Source organism: Macaca mulatta, chromosome 7, assembly GCF_049350105.2.
Source record: "Macaca mulatta isolate MMU2019108-1 chromosome 7, T2T-MMU8v2.0, whole genome shotgun sequence".
Lineage (NCBI taxonomy): Eukaryota > Metazoa > Chordata > Mammalia > Primates > Cercopithecidae > Macaca > Macaca mulatta.
The window spans coordinates 110,381,465-110,400,265 of NC_133412.1; the positions used below are offsets into that span (position 1 = coordinate 110,381,465).

Consider the following 18,801-nt stretch of genomic DNA (forward strand, 5'->3'; position numbering starts at 1 on the left):
TGAAATAGCAGTCTTACCTTTTCCTTTTATGATTTTCTTTTTGTTTTTTGGGTTTTTTGGTTTTGTTTTGTGTGTGTGTGTGTGTTTTTGAGAAACAAGTGGGGAATTTGAATAAAATATATCATTTGCATAGAAAGTTATGTAATGATGCCATATAGAGTATAATGATTTCCTAAAACCTTGTATTTAAAGTAACCTGAATTACAATGAGAGATAAACAGAATATTTACCCATCCCTTATGAGCTGCTGCTGATATGTAAATTTATTCTTCTACTTTGCACAAATATACTTTTGAGCTACTGCTTAAACACTTTGAGGTCCTTAGTCAAACAGTTTTAATGATGCCTCCAATATTATGAAAGTGTGACATTTGATGAATGTCTCATATAGTTTTGATATCTGGGCACATGTCAACAAAAAAAAAATTGAGCATTGGTTTGTCATGCAACACCTAGATAATTTATAATTTTACTGTTTATATCCATCTTGACATTTTTTATCTGCCAAAGGCAGGTTTCATTTGGAATCTTAATCTGAGATTTATTTGGTGGATCTGGAAATCATAGCTAGGGTTCCCACAGGAAATGGTCCATCTACCAACAGATTAAATGGCAGTCCTGCAGTTGTTAGGGGAGCTCTGCATTTAACACACATGCATACTCATTCAGTCAGCGCTGTGGAGAAAAATTAAAGTAGTAACCCAGGTTTAGGAACAATGTAGCTAAAAAGTCCCATATTTGCTGAATGACAAAGGGTTATATAGCAGCATTTCATTTTATTATTCGTGCTTGAATTTCTTGTTTGCTTTGTTGAGTCTGCTGACGAATACTAATAAATGCCTGCAACAATCCAGACGAGAGATGCCTGGCAACAAAGCTATGCGGTGGACCTCCCTGATCTTCTCCAGTTCACAACCTGACCTTTTGAAAAATTGGCTGGGCTAAGCTGCAGAATTTGGGTGTAATGGTTATTGTTAACTCCAGCTTTAGGATTTATTAATTTGTGTGATCAAGACTTACCTATACTTCAAAGTTTCAAAAGACCAAACACAATCATCCATCCATTAGAACTAACACTGTGTTTCACTGATTCCCGCTTAGTATCTGACTGGTGATTCTTCTATTTTGTTTTCCAAATCTAAATATATTCTTAAACAAAATGAGTGGCACATATAAAGAAAGTTTGTTTTTTCCTCTTTATGTTTATTATTGGAAAATTTATCTTTTATAAATTATTTATGAAATTGTTGAATTCACAATTGGTATATCTTCATTCTTAACAAACAAAAAATACATAATTATTAAACCTATTTTATTGCAGTTGTAGAAATTTAAGACTTTCCCAGTTCACTCATGTTTTTAATTAACTTATACACATTATTCTAATAATAAGAAAATTTGAGAAAGGCTGAAAAGGTTACACATATATTACAAATAGCCAAATAGCTCATATCACTGGGGAAAAACAACAACAAAAAGAGTTATGTTAGTTAATCGAATTTTAGGATAGTTTTCACAATCATTTCAGCCTAAATAATATTTGCAGTGTTTTTAATATTTGTAATAGAAGTTGTACAAACCCTTAATTTATGTGATTTATAAGTTATATAGCCTAAGCTGTAGGATATTACACTATTATATTGTCCTCATTGCCTTCATATGGTGAAGGATGTTGAAATTTAAAAGCTTAAACATATGATAGAATTTCACAAAATATTTATGTGCTTTAAAGAGTTCATACATAGAAATTGAAACTTTTCCTCGATAGAATGAATATTGATTCATTCATGACCATTTCAGACTTGGTGAAACAAACAAAAACTTAAAAAAAATTGATGTAGTATCACAGCTTTAAATAGCTGTTTTATCTGAAAAAAAAAAAAAGAATAAAATTGTAGTAAAAGAATTTTCATGAATAGCCAATAGATAGTTTGAAACATGGTACATCAAGTCATTGAATTGTTGTATCTAAGGTAAAATAATCTCACCACTTCTTTTTGGGATGTGTGTTTATCTAAATATAACCATGTGTAGTAGTATAAAGAATACAGTTTATTTTGTTTGTCCAACTCTAATGTCCAAATGAATGAGTTATGTGATATTGACAGATTTAGTGATTTTCTGGTTTTTCAACCTTAGTAAAAGCTTATTTCAGTATCTTATAGCTACACGTAGCCTTCACCATTCAATATGTTTTTGACTTCTCCTCAGTATGTATACAGTATACCTTATTAAGAATTACATATGCACTGAGGACAGTGGCTCACACCTATAATCCCAGCACTTTGGGAGGCTGAGATCACTTGAGCCCAGGAGTTCGAGACCAGCCTGGGCAGCATAGGGAGACCTTGTCTCTACAAATAATAAAAACAAATTAGCCAGGTGTGGTGGCACGTGCCTGTGATCTTAGCTACTCTGGAGGCTGAGGCTAGAGGATCGCTTGAGCCTGGGAGGTTGAGGCTGTAGTGAGCCATGATGGTGCCACCTCACTCTAGTCTGGGTGACAGAGTGAGACCTTGTCTTGAAAAAAGTAAAATAAAAAATTACTGTCTGTGCTTTCTAATATGGTAGCTATGGGCACCATGTGGCTATTGAGCACTTAAAATCTGGCTAGTCCAAACTGAGATTTGATGTAATTATAGTACAAAAAAGAACATAAAATTTCTCAAAGCAATTTTTAAATATTACATGTTGAAATGGTCATATTTGAGAAACATTATATTACTTGTTATTGTTTGATACGCTTATTAGAAAATTAAAAATTGTATAAGCAATTTGAACAATATATCTTTTGGATAGTGCTGATCTATATGATTGAACATATCACTGGGACTACCCACATTCTGCCACCAACCTTTTCTTTACTTGTTTGCAAGAGTTATTCATATCATCTGCCTCCCTCGTTCTTTGTCATTTCCCCTGAGAGCAGATAGAGTTTTTAATTTACCTTTACATCTTACACAGCACCTGGCACTGTGTTGGTTCTTAATAAGTGTTGAATAAAGTACTCATTTTCAATGCTTATTTGCTCTCCATATATTCTTTAGCTGATTTTCTAATTCAGTATTTCTGGCCAGATGCATTAGCTCACACCTGTAAACCCAGCACTTTGGGAGGCTGAGGTGGGAGGATTGCTTGAGCTCAGGAGTTGGAGACCAGTCTGGGCAACATAGTGAGATCTCATCTCAAAAAAAAAAAAAAAAGGAAACCTAATTTAGTATCTCCTTTCATTGATTCATTTCATTTCATCGAATGAAAGCCCTAATATATTCACTGTTTTGTTCCAGTATGTTTTAGGAAGATGAGTATATTAGGGAGCTTACAGTCTAGAAAGGGAGACACACATAGATGAGAAGGCCGTGAACTGTAGAAACTACATCTGTGTAACTATTCTTCTATAATGTGGTTGGACATAGTTGCTAATGTAATGTGGTTGAACACATTATAGAAGAATAATTACATAGTTGTGGTTGGTAATTAACTTGGTGATGATACTGAAAAACAGATGAAAGAAAGATTCTCTTATAATTTCATTTATGCTGTGTGTAGAAACAATCTAAAAGTATGTTGGCAAGTTTGTTTAAAGCACAGATAGAGGGTATTAATTATGTAGACCAATGAAAGTAAAATTATGGCTTTATTTTATGACTGTTGAAGCCAAAATACAAATTTAAAGAGCCCTGAGAGAGCTGGTATACGGTATTCATGTAAAAAGTTTCCATTTTTTAAGCTAAGTTACCTAGTTTCCTGTGACTCCAAAATTAGATTCTCAGGAAGATAGGAGCCTGTGATCTACCAGCTGTGATCCTGATTGTAATTAATATCACATGCCAATATAATGAATGATCAAATTATGTTATAGAAGTACGTCATTTAAATTTCTTGTTTTCCTGCCATGGGGTTGAATTTGCTGTTAATTTTCTTTTTTTGACAGTGAATTTTCTCTCAGAATCTTTCCTGAATGTCAAGATTTCTAAATTTCAAAGTTGTTACTACTTCTGTAATGTATTAGTTTTATAATCTGATACAAACTTTATTAAACCATTATGTATTAATCACAAGTTTTAACCATCTTAAGTATTTCCTCTTTGTGTTTATGTTTGTCATTGAATTAGGTGGCGTTCTATTTATTTTTCATTTCCATGTCTTCTGATATTTTAAAAGAATTATATACAGTTGTTTACAGGATAACATTATTTGGGCCCAAAGAAAAGAGAAAAAGTAAAAAAGAGAAAGTATTAGATATGTTAGTATTTCTGAGAGATTTTTTCCCCATTGTTGCTAACATTTCCTGAAAGAAAAAGTAAATGTTTAGATAACAACTTGGTTGATTAGGTCAGCTGTACTGATTTTAGCTGTGCAACTATATGCTGACTATTGATCAGCAAATAAATTTGTTCAGGAAATTGAGAAAATTTAAAATGTGAAAACTAGAATAATAACTAGGAAAATAGATACCTTTCTTGCTTTTCTTAATATTTGAGAGAAATTAAAGACATAAATTTGAATTGTAAGTTTGAATATTGTCCCAAGATGGTGATGTTATCTCACGGAAAGGTAGGAGAAATCAAAATAGAGAAAGTAGCTTTTAGCAAAGCAGATTCTAAAGATAATAGTCACTAATATTTATTGTATATTTTATGCCAACACTTTTCTAAAAGATTTATGTAACTTAGTTTAATTCTCTTAACATTTTTTTGAGGTAGATGCTATCATTTGTACTCTTTACTGCTAGGGAAATTGATGAAAGGTTAAATATTTTGCTAAAGGCTGTACAGCTATATTATGGAGCCAGAATTCAAACCTTGTAGTCGTCTTCAGAATCCTGTGGTTCTGCTTGGAAGGTCTAAGTGTATCAGTGGTGTAGTGATTAGACCAGTTGGATGGTCTAAACTTTTATCTTGTACACACATATTAGGCAAATCTACTGTAATGTGACAGAGGTTTCTGATAATGTTATGTATGGGGAAAAACACATATAATATGCATCTGTGTTGCCTAGATGTTGTGGGGGAGCACATATAATATGCATCTGTGTGGAAAGCTAACCCTCTATTCCACAGAAAAGGGAAACATAGTTGGAAATATTTAGTAATGGAAATAAATATTATTTGTACACACTGAGAGAAAGAGAGTATATACTATGTTTAAATTACTTAAGGAATTGGTAGAAGTCATTGGGAGCAATCACTAGTCAACATTGTTCTGATTATTTAAAAACTAATGTTCATTAAAAAAAAAGTTTTTACTCATTGTAAAAAGACATCTTTTTTTGTTATTGTTTGTTTGTTTTTGTTTTTGTTTTATTTTGTTTTGAGATGGAGTCTTGCTCTGTTGCCCAGGCTGGAGTCAAGTGGCGTGATCTCCCCTCACTGCAAGCTCCGCCCCCCGGGTTCATGCCATTCTCCTGCCTCATGTAGAACTACTATAGAAATTCCATCATCACATCAAATTTGCAGTCTAATAGCAAAAGAAAGTCTTGATATTTTGATGTTTTTATATAATATGGCGATGGACCATATAGGAAGGAAAGAAGCGTTAATCATGAGATTTGGTTCCTTTTATATTTATAAAATCAGATGCTAAGGTATAACCTTCTTTTCTCACCCCCCAAAAGACAGAATTTACAGAAGTGGTGAAGTTGTGTTATCAAGTATCAGAGAACACATTAACAAATTGCCTTTACTATGTTCATTTTAGATATAAATGCACTAAGTAGCATCTTCATCTTAAGAGGCAGGCGATCCATTTATTTGAATGTATTTGCCCCTAATACTTCTATCCCCTCTTCCTCTTTCCTGTCCCTGAGCTCTCAGGTAGCTGGGATGTTGCTATTCTGAGTAACCCCAGTAGGAACCCTAGAGACAATTCTAGCTCAACCACTCTGAAGAAACAGCTCTGTAAACAGTATTGACCCCCCAGGGGACTATCAAATCCGTTTACACAGATACCAGTTGTCACAAACTATTTACAAAGCCAGGCAGAACAGAATTTCCCAGCCTCTAAGAATCCCTATTTGATTCTAGCTACTGCCTTACTTCTGTATAGTGGTCATTAAATAATAGTTATTTTTGGCAATGAGTCATGATTTACTGGGTAGCATCAATCTGAGTATAGTGTATGTTAAAAAATGTATAATTGTCTGAAGAATTGAACTCAAAGGGAATCTTAAAGCTTTCCTTCCTAGAATAGGCAATGATGTTGTAATACTGTTAATTTTCCAGACTAAGGAATTGAGGGTTTAACAACAGCATTAGCATTGTGACAGTTAACAATACTGACACCTCCAGGAGCAAGCAATAATTCATTAGATCATGAAAATGGTTCATTGGAAACAGCATGAAAGTCACTAGAGAGATACAGGGTCTTCAAAGCATATAATGCAGCTGGTCTCTGCAGATGTATTAAGTACTAAGATTTTATGCCTAAATGAATAAACTGTCTCTTGCAATAGCAGTAGATGGCATTTTAGGGTAATACCTAGTAGTAATCCATAATGTCGTTTTCAATTGATAGCAGGATAAGTTTATGTGGTAGTGATAGTATCATACAGTAAATGCAAAAGTTGGGAATTATATTTGGTTTGAAGTGGTCGAATTCTTATGTCTAAATAAAAGAATGTGCCCACAGAAAAGCAAATGAAGAGATTGATAGTAATCATAAATTTTTCCCTGTTAACTCTGAGAAAGTCAGACTTCATAACTTTTGAATAATGAAGAAGAGATTGACAGTTTATTCTTTAAGTCCATATAGATAAATGAAGTTGAATAGTATTAATTCGGTTAGTCATAATGTTAGAACAGTCAACGATGACATTAATTAAACACTAAAGTGGATTACTAAAGAGAGTTTCCGTTTCAAACCACATGAAAGAGATAGAGGAATCAACAGGACGGTTTTAGGTTTCAGTTTTCATCTGCCTAAAGATAAGAGTTTGAATCGAAAGTGAATATCTTTCTGTTTAACATTTATCTTATCTTTTAAATTGACTAATATGCAAAACAGACCAATAGCTTCACTTTATGACATTTTACTGGCTTGTGTTTATATTTCTGTATGCAGTTCTTTTTCAAGTGATGGGGCAATACAAATAAGCTCAGCTAAAGCTCTTAGTAGCTTCATCTCATTATTGCTTCATAAAGATCCTTCAGAGATGGAGAGTTTAGGGAAAATAACTGAACTTAGAGTTACTAACTGCTTTCATCTTCTCTTGGTTGGAAAAGGTACTAATTCAGAAATAAATTTGGGCTCTGAATAAGGTAAAGAAAATTAGGCAAAATGCAAGATGATAGAGCAGTATCTTAACATTTGTCTTGAAAAGTCAAAGTGCATCATGCCTGTTACTTACTCACTAATGTTTCAGAAAAAAAAAAAATTGTAAGGTCAGGCATGGGGGCTTATGCCTATAATCCCAATACTTTGGGAGGCAGAGGCAGGAGGATTGCTTGAGCCCAGGAGTTTGAGACCAGCCTGGGCAACATGGCAAGACCCCATCTCTGAAAAAAAAAAATTAGTGAGGCATGACAACACAGCACACAGCTGTAGTCTCAACTATTTGCGGGGCTGAGTTGGGAAAACTGCTTAAGTCCGGGAGGTCAAGGCTGCAGCGAGCCATGATTGTGCTACTGCACTCCAACGTGGGTGACGGAGCAAGATCCTCTCAAAAAAAAATTGTATTTGTGTAGATACATATAGAAAGAATGGTTAATAAAGCAAGCATGATAAAATGTTAATATTTGGGGAGTCTAGGTAAAGGGCATACAGTAATTCTTTGTTTTGCAACTTTTTTATGAGACAAATTATTTCAAAATAAAACAGTAAAAATGAAGGATTATCTAATGTCAGTTTTTGTCAGTTTTCTCATTTAGCTTGCTTCTGTAGTCATTGAAATCTTTGACATTTGGCTCTCATTTCTTCTCTCCATTTTCTGCCATTTTTCTGGATGACTTCAGTGCCTTCAAAGGTGGTACTTTCAGCACACTGACTTCTTGATTTTCCCCACTCCAAGTATGTTCACTTTTAATTTATTTCATCAACTCATTTCCAGATGAGCCATACCCTGGACTTTGTCCTTAATACTGATTTTAGAAATTTTCTTCCTGACTATAACATCTTGTCATTTCAATACAAGAAGTGTCTCTTGGTTTTTCCTAAATTTATTTATTCTCCTCTATATTCCTATTCCTATTCTCTTATTTTTATAGTCTATTAACTTTTTATTTCATCTAACTCTGCCTATTCTTTGGCAGTTTGCTACTTCGCATATCCCTACTTGACCTTTTTTGGAGCAAATGCCTTTGTGAAGTCTTCCTAGAGTCTTCCAGGTGAGCATTAGTATGTCTAGCATATTGTATGTATTTGGCCTCCATAGCCCAAGCATAATCCTTACTATACTGTATTCAGATCATTAGATGAGTTTGCTATCCTCACTGTACTAGAGAGTCTTTGAGTGGAGTGTTCGTTTCTTATTCATCTTTGTTTTCCCAGTACCTACCACAAGGCATATCACACTGTAAGTTTTAAATGAACGATCAGTAAATTAATGAATAAATAAATTAGAGTAGTCAACCTTTTTATACAAATATTTGAATACTAATATAGTGTAATGCAGGATGACAGACAGGAGAGCATTGAGAGCCTTCAGAGGATTTAACATTGATTTCCTGGAATCATACTTGCCAAAATAGTTGGTCAAAAAAACAAGACAAGCAGGAAAATTTTTATAAATCAGCCATGTATATTCTAAAGTAAAATTAAATTCTCAGATTGGGAATCTGAGGTGGAAGGATTGCTTAAACCCAAGAGTTTGAGGCCAGCCTACACAACATTGCAAGATCCTGACTTAAAAAAATTTTTTTGAAATAAATTTTCGGTAGAAGAGTATGGATAGTCTGATTTGCAGAGCAGGCTCCAAATTTCTGATGAGCCTTTTGAATTAGAAATCTAAAAGCTTTTACTACTGAACAAAATGAGAAATATCCAGAAATAGAACCAAGTCACACAGTATGGGTCCTTTAAAAATTTTTAACATTTAAAATTAAATTTTAGAATGAAAGTCTAGAGTGTGTCAGAAATCAATGGATTTATTGTAAGAAAACTTCAAGGGGTTATAATTACTAAGATCCAGGAGGGATCAACAAAGAGCCCTCTTATTGGGAAGCTCTTATTGGGAAGTTTCCACATCTGCTCTAAGTTTGAAGAAGATAATGTGGTCACAAGTTAAATAGTGGTGATTTATCAAGAGTTCAGGGGATCACAAAATTTGACATTAGGTTAAAACCGAAGAAAGAGAACTATAAAACTAGTAAACAAATAGCAAATTTAAATAGCAGGGATAAGGTCAACAAAACACCAGGAGGTAAGGAATAAAAAACTGAAAGGAAAAATAGACTGAATTAGACCTCGAAATATGGTGGTTAAAACTTGGGACAAGGCTGGGCGCGGTGGCTCATGCCTGTCATCCCAGCACTTTGGGAGGCCGAGGCGGGCGGTTCATGAGGTCAGGAGGTCATGACTACCATTGCCAACATGGTGAAACCCCGTCTCTACTAAAAATACAAAAATTAGCTGGACGTGGTGGCACGCATCTGTAATCCCAGCTACTTGGGAGGCTGAGGCAGGAGAATTGCTTGAACCCGGGAGACGGAGGTTTCCGTGAGCTGAGATCGCGCCACTGCACTCCAGCCTGAGTGATAGAGCAAGACTCTGTCTCAAAGAAAAAAACAAAAACAAAACAACTTGGGACCAGTTGTAGATAATGGTAAATTTGGTCTTGAACAGGCCAAAAAGAGTTGGGACTTAAGAGTCTGAAGCAGTTGTGGGGCTGTCATGGGGACCTGGGGGCTTTTATAGTTGGCAGTGGTCCATGGACCATCCTTTTTCCTTTTGAAGAAACATGGCACTTCATAAACTGAAGAAGAATGTGGGGCTTAAGAGTTTTTAAAAAATATGTCCCTAGGGGCAATTTTTGTTATTTTGATAAAGCTTTCAGTAACTATTTCTGATTGTTTTTCATTTGAGCTACTTACAATGTTATGTTAGTGTAAGAAAGCATGGTCTGTTAATAATATAGAGGCTTTCCTTAGTGCCCATTTATAAATTTTCTTATTCAGATTTTGAGAGTTTCATTATATTAATGCCGGCCTATTACAGAAAAGTAGCATGGTGACCATCTAATGCAAACCAAGTAAGAATTTTCAAATGTCAAGAATGAACAAGTAATCTTCAGATGTATCTGTTCCTAAAACTGTCTAATTTAATTTAAAACAATATAATGTTGAAATTTCACAGCTGTCTTACGGTGTGTAATTATGATAGCACATTCTCTCTTCTAATTCATTTCTTCAGAGTGATATGAGAGTAATTTACCAAAAACAAATGATACTGATCTAGTTTCCAGCTACCAGTAAGAATAATGTCCAAGATCTGGAGTTCATCACTGGCTATACCTAATTTCAACATATATACAAGCTAATGATTTTCTCTTAAAAATGAATATTTTCATGAGAGGTATTTTATTTATAAGCACCCCCCTTTTTTTGAAAAAAATCAAAAACAACTCAGCCTGAGCAAAATAGCAAGACCCCATCTTTACAAAACATAAAAATTAGCCAGGCATGGTGGCATGCTCCTCTAATTCCAGCCATTCAGAAGACCAAGGCAAGAGGATTGCTTGAGCTCAGGAGGTTGAGGCTACCGTGAGCCATGATTGCACCACCACACTCTAGCCTGGGCAAAAGAGAAAGACCCCATCTAAAAAAAAAAAAGTAAGATAAAATAAAACGACTCTTTTCTGCCTCCAGTGATTTTAAGTTTAAAGAAGGCACTGCCAAAAATCAGGTGAGATTAACCTGCCTTTTAAAGTTCAAGAAATATTTCTGCTCCAAATAATAAAATACTAGTTGCAATCAGTATTGGTGCCTGTTGAGCTGATTTACTAGTGAACGAGTTTGCTTTGTGTATGTATTTGTGTGTCATTTTCTCCCCAAAACTTTAATGTGTCATTAAATACACACTGTCCCTTTGAAATAGCCATTATGTACTAGCTGTAGCGTAAGATAATTTTTGTGAGATAGGCGTTGCAAAGTATCTTTTCTAATGTATAATACATATAGGATAAGATGGAGGTTAGAAATAATTCTCCTTGTATTGTGTCCCTTTTAATATGATGATGATTACAAAAATAATAGTTAACATTTATTGATGTGTCAGACACTAGGCCAAGTATTTTGCATGCATTAATTTAGACCTCAACAGTAATATTATATACCCATGTTACAAAAAAGAAACTGAGGCAGGATGGGTTGAGCCCAAAGCGATGCACTTGGCAAAGCTGGAATTCTAACCCAGGCAGTCTAATACCAGAGTTCCACATACATTATCACTTCACTATAATCATTAACTTATTGTATACTATTTTCAGAAATCTAGAAAAATTAATCTAGAAAATAATACCTTCAAATCAGTGGTTCTCAGCCTTGAGCATATGCTGGAATCATTTGAGGATCTTCAGAAATATAGACTAAGTCTTACAGAGATTTTTGAAGCTCTGAGGATTTAAAAAAATCTCCTTAGGTTATTCCAACATGCAGCCAAATTTTGAACCACTATCCTAAATATCTATTAACTGTGGAAATGGAAGTCTTGATGACAAAAACCACACTGTCCATGCTTATCTGATTACAGTATGATTAAGACTAGAAACTATCTGTTTAAAACTATAAGAGTGTTTCCAAAAATATTTATTTGATTGAATGATTTAATTTGTAGTTATGGTGTTTAATATATCATGTGTTACTTTTTTGTTTAAATACAGACATAACCCACAGTTATCTTGAGCAAGAAACTACAGGGATAAATAAAAGTACACAGCCAGATGAACAACTGACTCTGAATTCTGAAAAAAGTATGCATCGAAAATCCCCTGAATTAGTTAATGAAATATCATATGAGAACACAGAATGGCCAGGGCAGAGATCAAGGAATTTGCAGATCATCAGTTCTCATCCAGATGATCAGTCTGTTTACTCCACTACTGAAAATTACAAGTAAGTGCTCATAGCCTTAGATTTAGAAAGTGGTAATTGGGGCCAGGCGTGGTGGCTCATGCCTGTAATTCCAGCACTTTGGGAGGACAAGGCAGGCAGATCACTTGAGTTCAGGAGTTTGAGACCAGCCTGGCCAACATGGTGAAACCCTGTCTCTACTGAAAATACAAAAGTCAGCCAGGCGTGGTGGCACATGCCTGTAATCCCAGCTACTCAGGAGGCTGAGTCATGAGAATCGCTTGAACCTGGTAGGCGGAGGTTGCAGTGAGCTGAGATTGTGCCACTGCACTCCAGCCTGGGCGACAGAGTGAGACTGTCTCAAGAAAAAGAAAAAAAAAAAAAAAAGGAGAAAGAGAAAGTTGGAATTGGAAGAACTTTTTCTTCCTTCTTCCCTTCTTCCCTTTCTTCCTCCCTTCTTCCCTTTCTTCCTCTTTCCTTCTTCCTTTTTGGTGTTGGCTAATTTAAAAACTTATTAAAACTTGGCGAATCTATCAGGGTTTTCTACTGTTTCCATGATATGGGTATAATATGTCTAGTTAACTAAGTGAAAAAGCACAAAGTGCATCTGAAGAAAGGCAGTGAGGTTTAATTCCATTTTGTTCAATATTATTTTCTGTGACCTTTCTTTATGTATTTGGAAATAACTGTTAAATTGATATACATGAGATATCATTCACGAAAGTAAAAAAGCTGGCAGCTCCAGGACAAGGTAAGCCCAAACATGCATTTTGGTTTGGGTTAGCACTATTTTTCATTTAAATGAATTTGAATGCTTTTAAAAGGGCCTTGTGCTCTACCATTTGCCTTCCTTATTATTTTACGTTCTCAACTTTTACCCATTCACCTTGCCTACCTAGCTCATGAAAGGATTTGAATTTGTGATACCTGATACTTTTACTCATGAGATTAAGGAACTTTGATAATTAGTCATGTGCTAGAAAAATATTATTAGATTTAAAAAGAAGTTTCAATGACTAATATATTTTCAGTCTAGACAAAATAATATTTTACAGCATACTATTTTTAACAGAGTTTTGCATAGGAACTTTTATTTCTACTTACTTTCAAATTATTCAGTAGATATGTTAATAGATAGTAAGATATAATTAAATAGATGTATTGATAGTTCCCATCCCTTTTTCAGATTCTTACTAAGGTGTAGGTTGGAGTACATACTGGGGAGTAGAAGCACAGAAGAATGAAGTAGGGATAAACATTTTATAACCACATGGGTAAAGTAAATAGTAGAGATTGGGCTAAAGTCAGATTATGAGATATCTAGTATAATTACAACAGGAGACATATATGGTAAATAGAGCTGCACTGACTGTCCCAGACCTCACTAAATTTGTTCTTAGTGACTCTAAGATTTACCTATGCTTACAAATTTAATATAAGGCCTTCAAAAAGCAGCCCATCTCTTTTTCTTTCCCTTCCTTTATACTGTTTACTTACAAGTTGATACTGTTCTCAAGTAGCATATAAAATGTCAAAAAATTAGTTTATCTTACTCTGAAATATTAATCAGTTTCTTTATTACAGCATTATGGAACATAGGCACAATGATATGCATTATGAATGTATGACTCCTTGTCAAGTTACTTCAGACTCAGATAAAGAGAAGACAATAGCATTTCTTCTAAAAGAATTGGATCTTCTCAGAACAAGCAATAAAAAGGTATAATATGGAAAGTCTGATAATTGCATAGTATGGTTTTAGCTGTTGATCTTCTAAATTTCCTTTGTTGCCCATCATAATTCAGTTTTATTTTTTACTTTAATCATTTAACAGTAGCTTTATGTTTTTGCCATACCTTGCCATCAGGGTATGGTTGAGTTAAAGGGTTGACAATGAAAACATTTTTTTGGTTTCCTACCTTGCTGGTCCGCATTAGCACTTCCTTTTTCATAAGCCCCTGGTTCCTTGTATAGGTATCTTTAAAAAAAAAAAAAAAAAGATTCATTCAAATTTTAGTAAATATCTACTTCAGCATTATAGAGAATGAGAGATAGAATGTACTGGTTTCATGTTACTATCTTAATTTTGTTTTTTTATTAGTATCCGTTCCCCATATTTGACCTCAGTAATATATGTAATTAAACATTTCAGTAACAAGACTTGGCCATATTGTCATTTACCTTGTGTTAATCTTATACTGCTGCATTTTGTCCAGTCCAATTTGTCACGTTATGTTTTATCTTCTGACTCTTATTCTAGTTATAGTCATGTGATCATTAAATAATTTTACTAAATAATGTACATTTTCTGTGTCTTCTTCTTTTTTTTTAACCTCTAAATACTTCTCTGATTTTAATATTCTAGTTGTGTGACCTAATCAAACTGAAGCATGACGTCAGGAATGTTGATCATGTTTGAAGGAAAACAGCTAAAATGACAAAAACCTAGGGAGGAATTAAAAAAACATTTGGAGGGATTCTGTATGAGACATTTTCTGTACTTTCATTTAGCAGTTATTTATTAAATGCCAATTATGAGTCAGGTGTCAGTGCCAATTTAAATGGAATATGATGGGGTAGTATTCTCAAAGGGACATTTGTATCAGATATTAAGATTATTGTCTTAAATTTGTTTCAAAATATTGGACTTACTAAGAGAAACTGTAAAGCAGTGCTATCTATTATTTTATTAGGCAAATCCCCTCCAAATATTTTGCATTAAGAAAAAAGGATGGATAAAACTGCTTTTGCAGTAGTTGTTTTTATTATTATTTCTTTTGAGATGGAGTTTCACTCTTGTTGCCCAGGCTGGAGTGCAATGGCGCGATCTCGGCCAACTGCAACTTCCGCCTCCTGGGTTCAAGTGATTCTCCTACTTCAGCCTCCCGAATAGCTGGGATTACAGGTGCCCGCCATCACACCCAGCTAATTTTTTGTATTTTTAGTAGAGATGGGGTTTCATCACGTTGGCTAGGCTGGTCTCAAACTCCTGACCTCAGGTGATCTGCCCATCTCGGCCTCCCAAAGTGCTGGGATTATAGGCGTGAGCCACCGCACCCTACCTGCAGTAGTTATTTTTAAGAATAGTGTTGGTCTTCTGAATTTCATTTGCCTATTCATGCACCTGTACACATAAATTAAGTGTATATTGGGATGTTTTCATAATTTCTATATAATTACAGGTAATTATTACTTTATAAATAGCTTAAATTTTTAATTTTTTTTCTGGAGTTATATATCTAGGCAGTTAAATATTATATAAGAATTAAGAAAAAAACCAAAAACTTTGAAATTAATTATATTTTTGCAAGACCTTTGTCAGATAAAAATCCATGATTTTTTTTTAATGTGCTTTAGCTTCAACAGAAATTGGCTGAAGAAGATAAAGAACAGAGAAAACTAAAGTTTAAGATGGAACTCCAAGAGAAAGAAACAGAAGCTAAAATTGCTGAAAACACAGCAGGTATAGTAGAGGAATATTAACATATGGCCTGAAGAATCACACACAAGGTTATTATATGATGTGTCTTGGTGAATACTAGCATACTGGCTTATTTGCCAAAGGAGGGAAGCTCTTTCCTTTTTTTTTTTTTTTTGGCTGCTTAGAAAATAGGTGGCTTTAACATCCTGGTACTGGTATTAGTGAGAGCTTTACCTGTATTCATACTGATTTGGGCATTAAATGCATTGTTAACACCATGTCAATCCAATCACAAAAAGGTTGTTTGTTTTGTTGGAAGGGGCTGAACAAACAAGGGGAAATAATGATTACCAGTGCCTCTACCTTTCAACCAGCAGTTCAAATACCACTTATTGTTTTAGCTCGTTGAGAGGAAATACTTCTCCTTTGTATGAAGATAGTCACATATTCATTGCCAATGGAAACCTACATTTGATTAAAAAATCTGTTTTGTGCAATTAATAAGTTTTCATCTGATGATGTAGATGCTAATAGAGATAATATTTTGCCTGAGATTAAAGTGAAAGGTTGCCAAACTTTCAGATTATAAATGATTACCTTAAATATGTTCTGGAGTCTATCTTTACTCACAGGTCTTTGCAAGGAGAAATTGTTTAATGTGTTTTTGATATGCTATAGATACAATGAAATGATTCTCAATGGTCTGTGATCTCCATCTGTGTATGCCACTGTGAATGTCTCTCTCACATTGTTTTAGTATGTTAAGGAAAGAGAAATTTCATAGAGTGATAGACATTAGCATTCAGAGCCATTTTAGACATCACTGATTTTAACATTTTTATATCATTTGGAATGCTTTTAAGAAACAATTGAATTTTGTGATTAGTGTGAGGTTATCATCATGCTTTGCAAGTCACTTTAATGGGATTACATATGTGAAAGAATTATTTTAGGTCAGAGATTTGATTAACTAGTAGAGCTTGTCTTTAAAATATTACTGTGGAAAATAGAACTGAACATTGCTATGAAAATATATCAAAGATGACCATAAATAAATACACCAGCTGAATACTAGATGGTTGCTTTTCTGTTAGTGTTAAACTACCATAACGTTTTTATTTTTGTGTGTGGGAAAATATGAGAGCAACATATTTTGAGGAAAATTAATAGTTTGTTAAAAATAAGTATTTCAAATATAAATTTAGAACAACTTGGCAATTTCTTAGCTTTTTATAATCAAATATATAAATATACTAATTGTTAGGATACTATTACAAGAAATTTGTTTTGGATACTATTAGAAGATTTTTGTTTTAAGGCATTTGCATAATGTTAACTTTGCATATGTCTTACAGAAATAATTTAATAAGATTTGGGTTTTCATAACCTCTTGAAAATCATGAATTAATGTGTCTGCCTAGCCCTAGCCCATTTATTTCTTGGAAGGGAAACCTAATTAAGCAATAATATTTACTACTTAATTTTTTTATAATGTAGCCAAGCAGATACTTCAAATATTTATTTATTGGTATTTAAGGGTTCCCATTTGAACAGTTTGAATCATGCATTCATAAAATGGAAATAATTTGATTACTTTGTTATTCTTATAATTATATTTCTCATTAATAACAAAATATTATATTAATAAATGTCAATTATTTAAAAGATGTTTAATAAAATGTTTATAGCATTCTAAATTGATGAAAATAACAGTGTTATTTAGTTTCTCTGGAACAAAACAATCTAACTAAGAGAGATATGTCCAACCATTTGCTTATAAAAATGACACAAAATGAAAATTCCCCAAAGTTTTTTTAAGGTATAAATTTTCAAAGTGTATCTTTCCTCTTTAATATTTTACTTCTATCTCATTTTAAGAAGAGACTTAAAGTATTTTGCCTATAACATTAGAAAGAATTATTATTACTATGTCAAAATAAAAATATGAATTGCTGAAGAAATTCATTGGTTTAAAACAACAGAAAATTTGGTAACTGACCCTTTGGTGGACTTTTGAACCTTTTCATATTTTCCCATTTTATGTATGATCTTAAATAAGCCTGTCTTAAATAAACTTATTTTCTATCTGATGAATAGGAGGTACAGTCAAAAAGCAAAACAGAACAACAAAAACTACCTTGTTAGTATCTTAATAGAAAAAAGAGCAGTATAGGACTATGATTATATCTAATGAATTCTTTATTTCTTGTAATGTGAAAGAACAAATAATCCACATATGCATGGATGTTTGTTTCTATGACTGCTCATTTTTATATTTGAAATAAAATGTGTATTTGGCAAAATATAAGCACGCACACATACATAAGTATTATAATATACTTAAGCAGAATATATATGTTTAAGAAGATCAAACCATTTCACAATAAAAGAAATACTTATAAGAACATCTGAACTAAACATTGGAAACAGCAAATAGGAGACAATCTGTCTATAGATTTTAAAAATAAAATGTTAACTAAAATATGAGGTACCCTAAGGAAATAGTAGGTATTTTCTTAGAGTATGTAAAATACAGAGATTTATATATAAAGATATTCATATAATATTAGTTGCTATAGCAAGAGAATTAAAAACAGTCTAACCATAAGGGAATTATTAAATAAGTTATGATACATTTATAATTTGAGACATTTTGTAATAATTAAGAATATTTGAGGATATGAGAAAAACATCATAACTATTAAGTGAAAGAAATAGGGGAAAAACTATAATATAATGTAAAAATAACTATATATATACATGTATGTTATATAAAATAAGAGGCAACTGTTGGTGGTCTTTAAGTGAAACTATTAATTTTTCAGTGAACAGTTTCTGCCTTTTTCAGATTTTCTATAATGAGCATAGATTTAGTGTTAAAAAAATTGTTTTCAAAAGATGTGATTTTTTTAAGAAATTACTTGCACTCTAATCTTAAAATTTGAGACATAAAGACCATATGGTTTTATGATGGCTGTGATCCAGTTTTGCCATTTTTTACCCATGCCATTTTTTTAGTCTTTCAGCTTTTCCTTGTATTTATTTTTATATCTTTATGTTTATTATGTATCATATATACATTAGTCTATCTTGTCTTCCAAGGTGATTGTATAATTTATAAGACTCTGGTACAGTCAAGACCACGTAAAACAAAAGATGTCCAGTTCTCAGTAGGCAGTTTGGAGCAATTGGGAAGACCAAAATCCTTAGAGTCACATTGATCCAGGTTCAAATTACAGCTTGGACACTTGATATTGATTCTCTACCGTTGGGCATGTTATTTAACCTCCTTTAATCTTCTCCCGTGTAAAACGTGAATATTAACCAACTTACCAGATGATTTTAAGGATTAGTGTTATTATATCAAAGAACATG

The 18,801-nt window shown here is 33.3% G+C and overlaps 1 protein-coding gene across 22 annotated transcripts in view; it reads left to right on the top strand.

Annotated features, from left to right (window-relative positions):
* The window catches only part of MIPOL1 (mirror-image polydactyly 1), a 410,565-nt gene that overhangs the window by 61,365 nt on the left and 330,399 nt on the right, over positions 1-18,801 (top strand). For 18 of the 22 annotated variants that reach the window (XM_028851506.2, XM_077940917.1, XM_028851505.2 and 15 more), the window contains 3 exons: positions 11,816-12,047; positions 13,590-13,725; positions 15,363-15,468. In XM_028851506.2, coding sequence (XP_028707339.1) covers positions 11,816-12,047; positions 13,590-13,725; positions 15,363-15,468 — 474 coding nt within the window. Of the gene's footprint in view, positions 1-8,249; positions 8,325-11,815; positions 12,048-13,589; positions 13,726-15,362; positions 15,469-18,801 lie in introns of all 22 variants that reach the window. The other 4 variants (XM_077940929.1, XM_077940930.1, XM_077940933.1 and 1 more) reach the window with 1 other exon arrangement.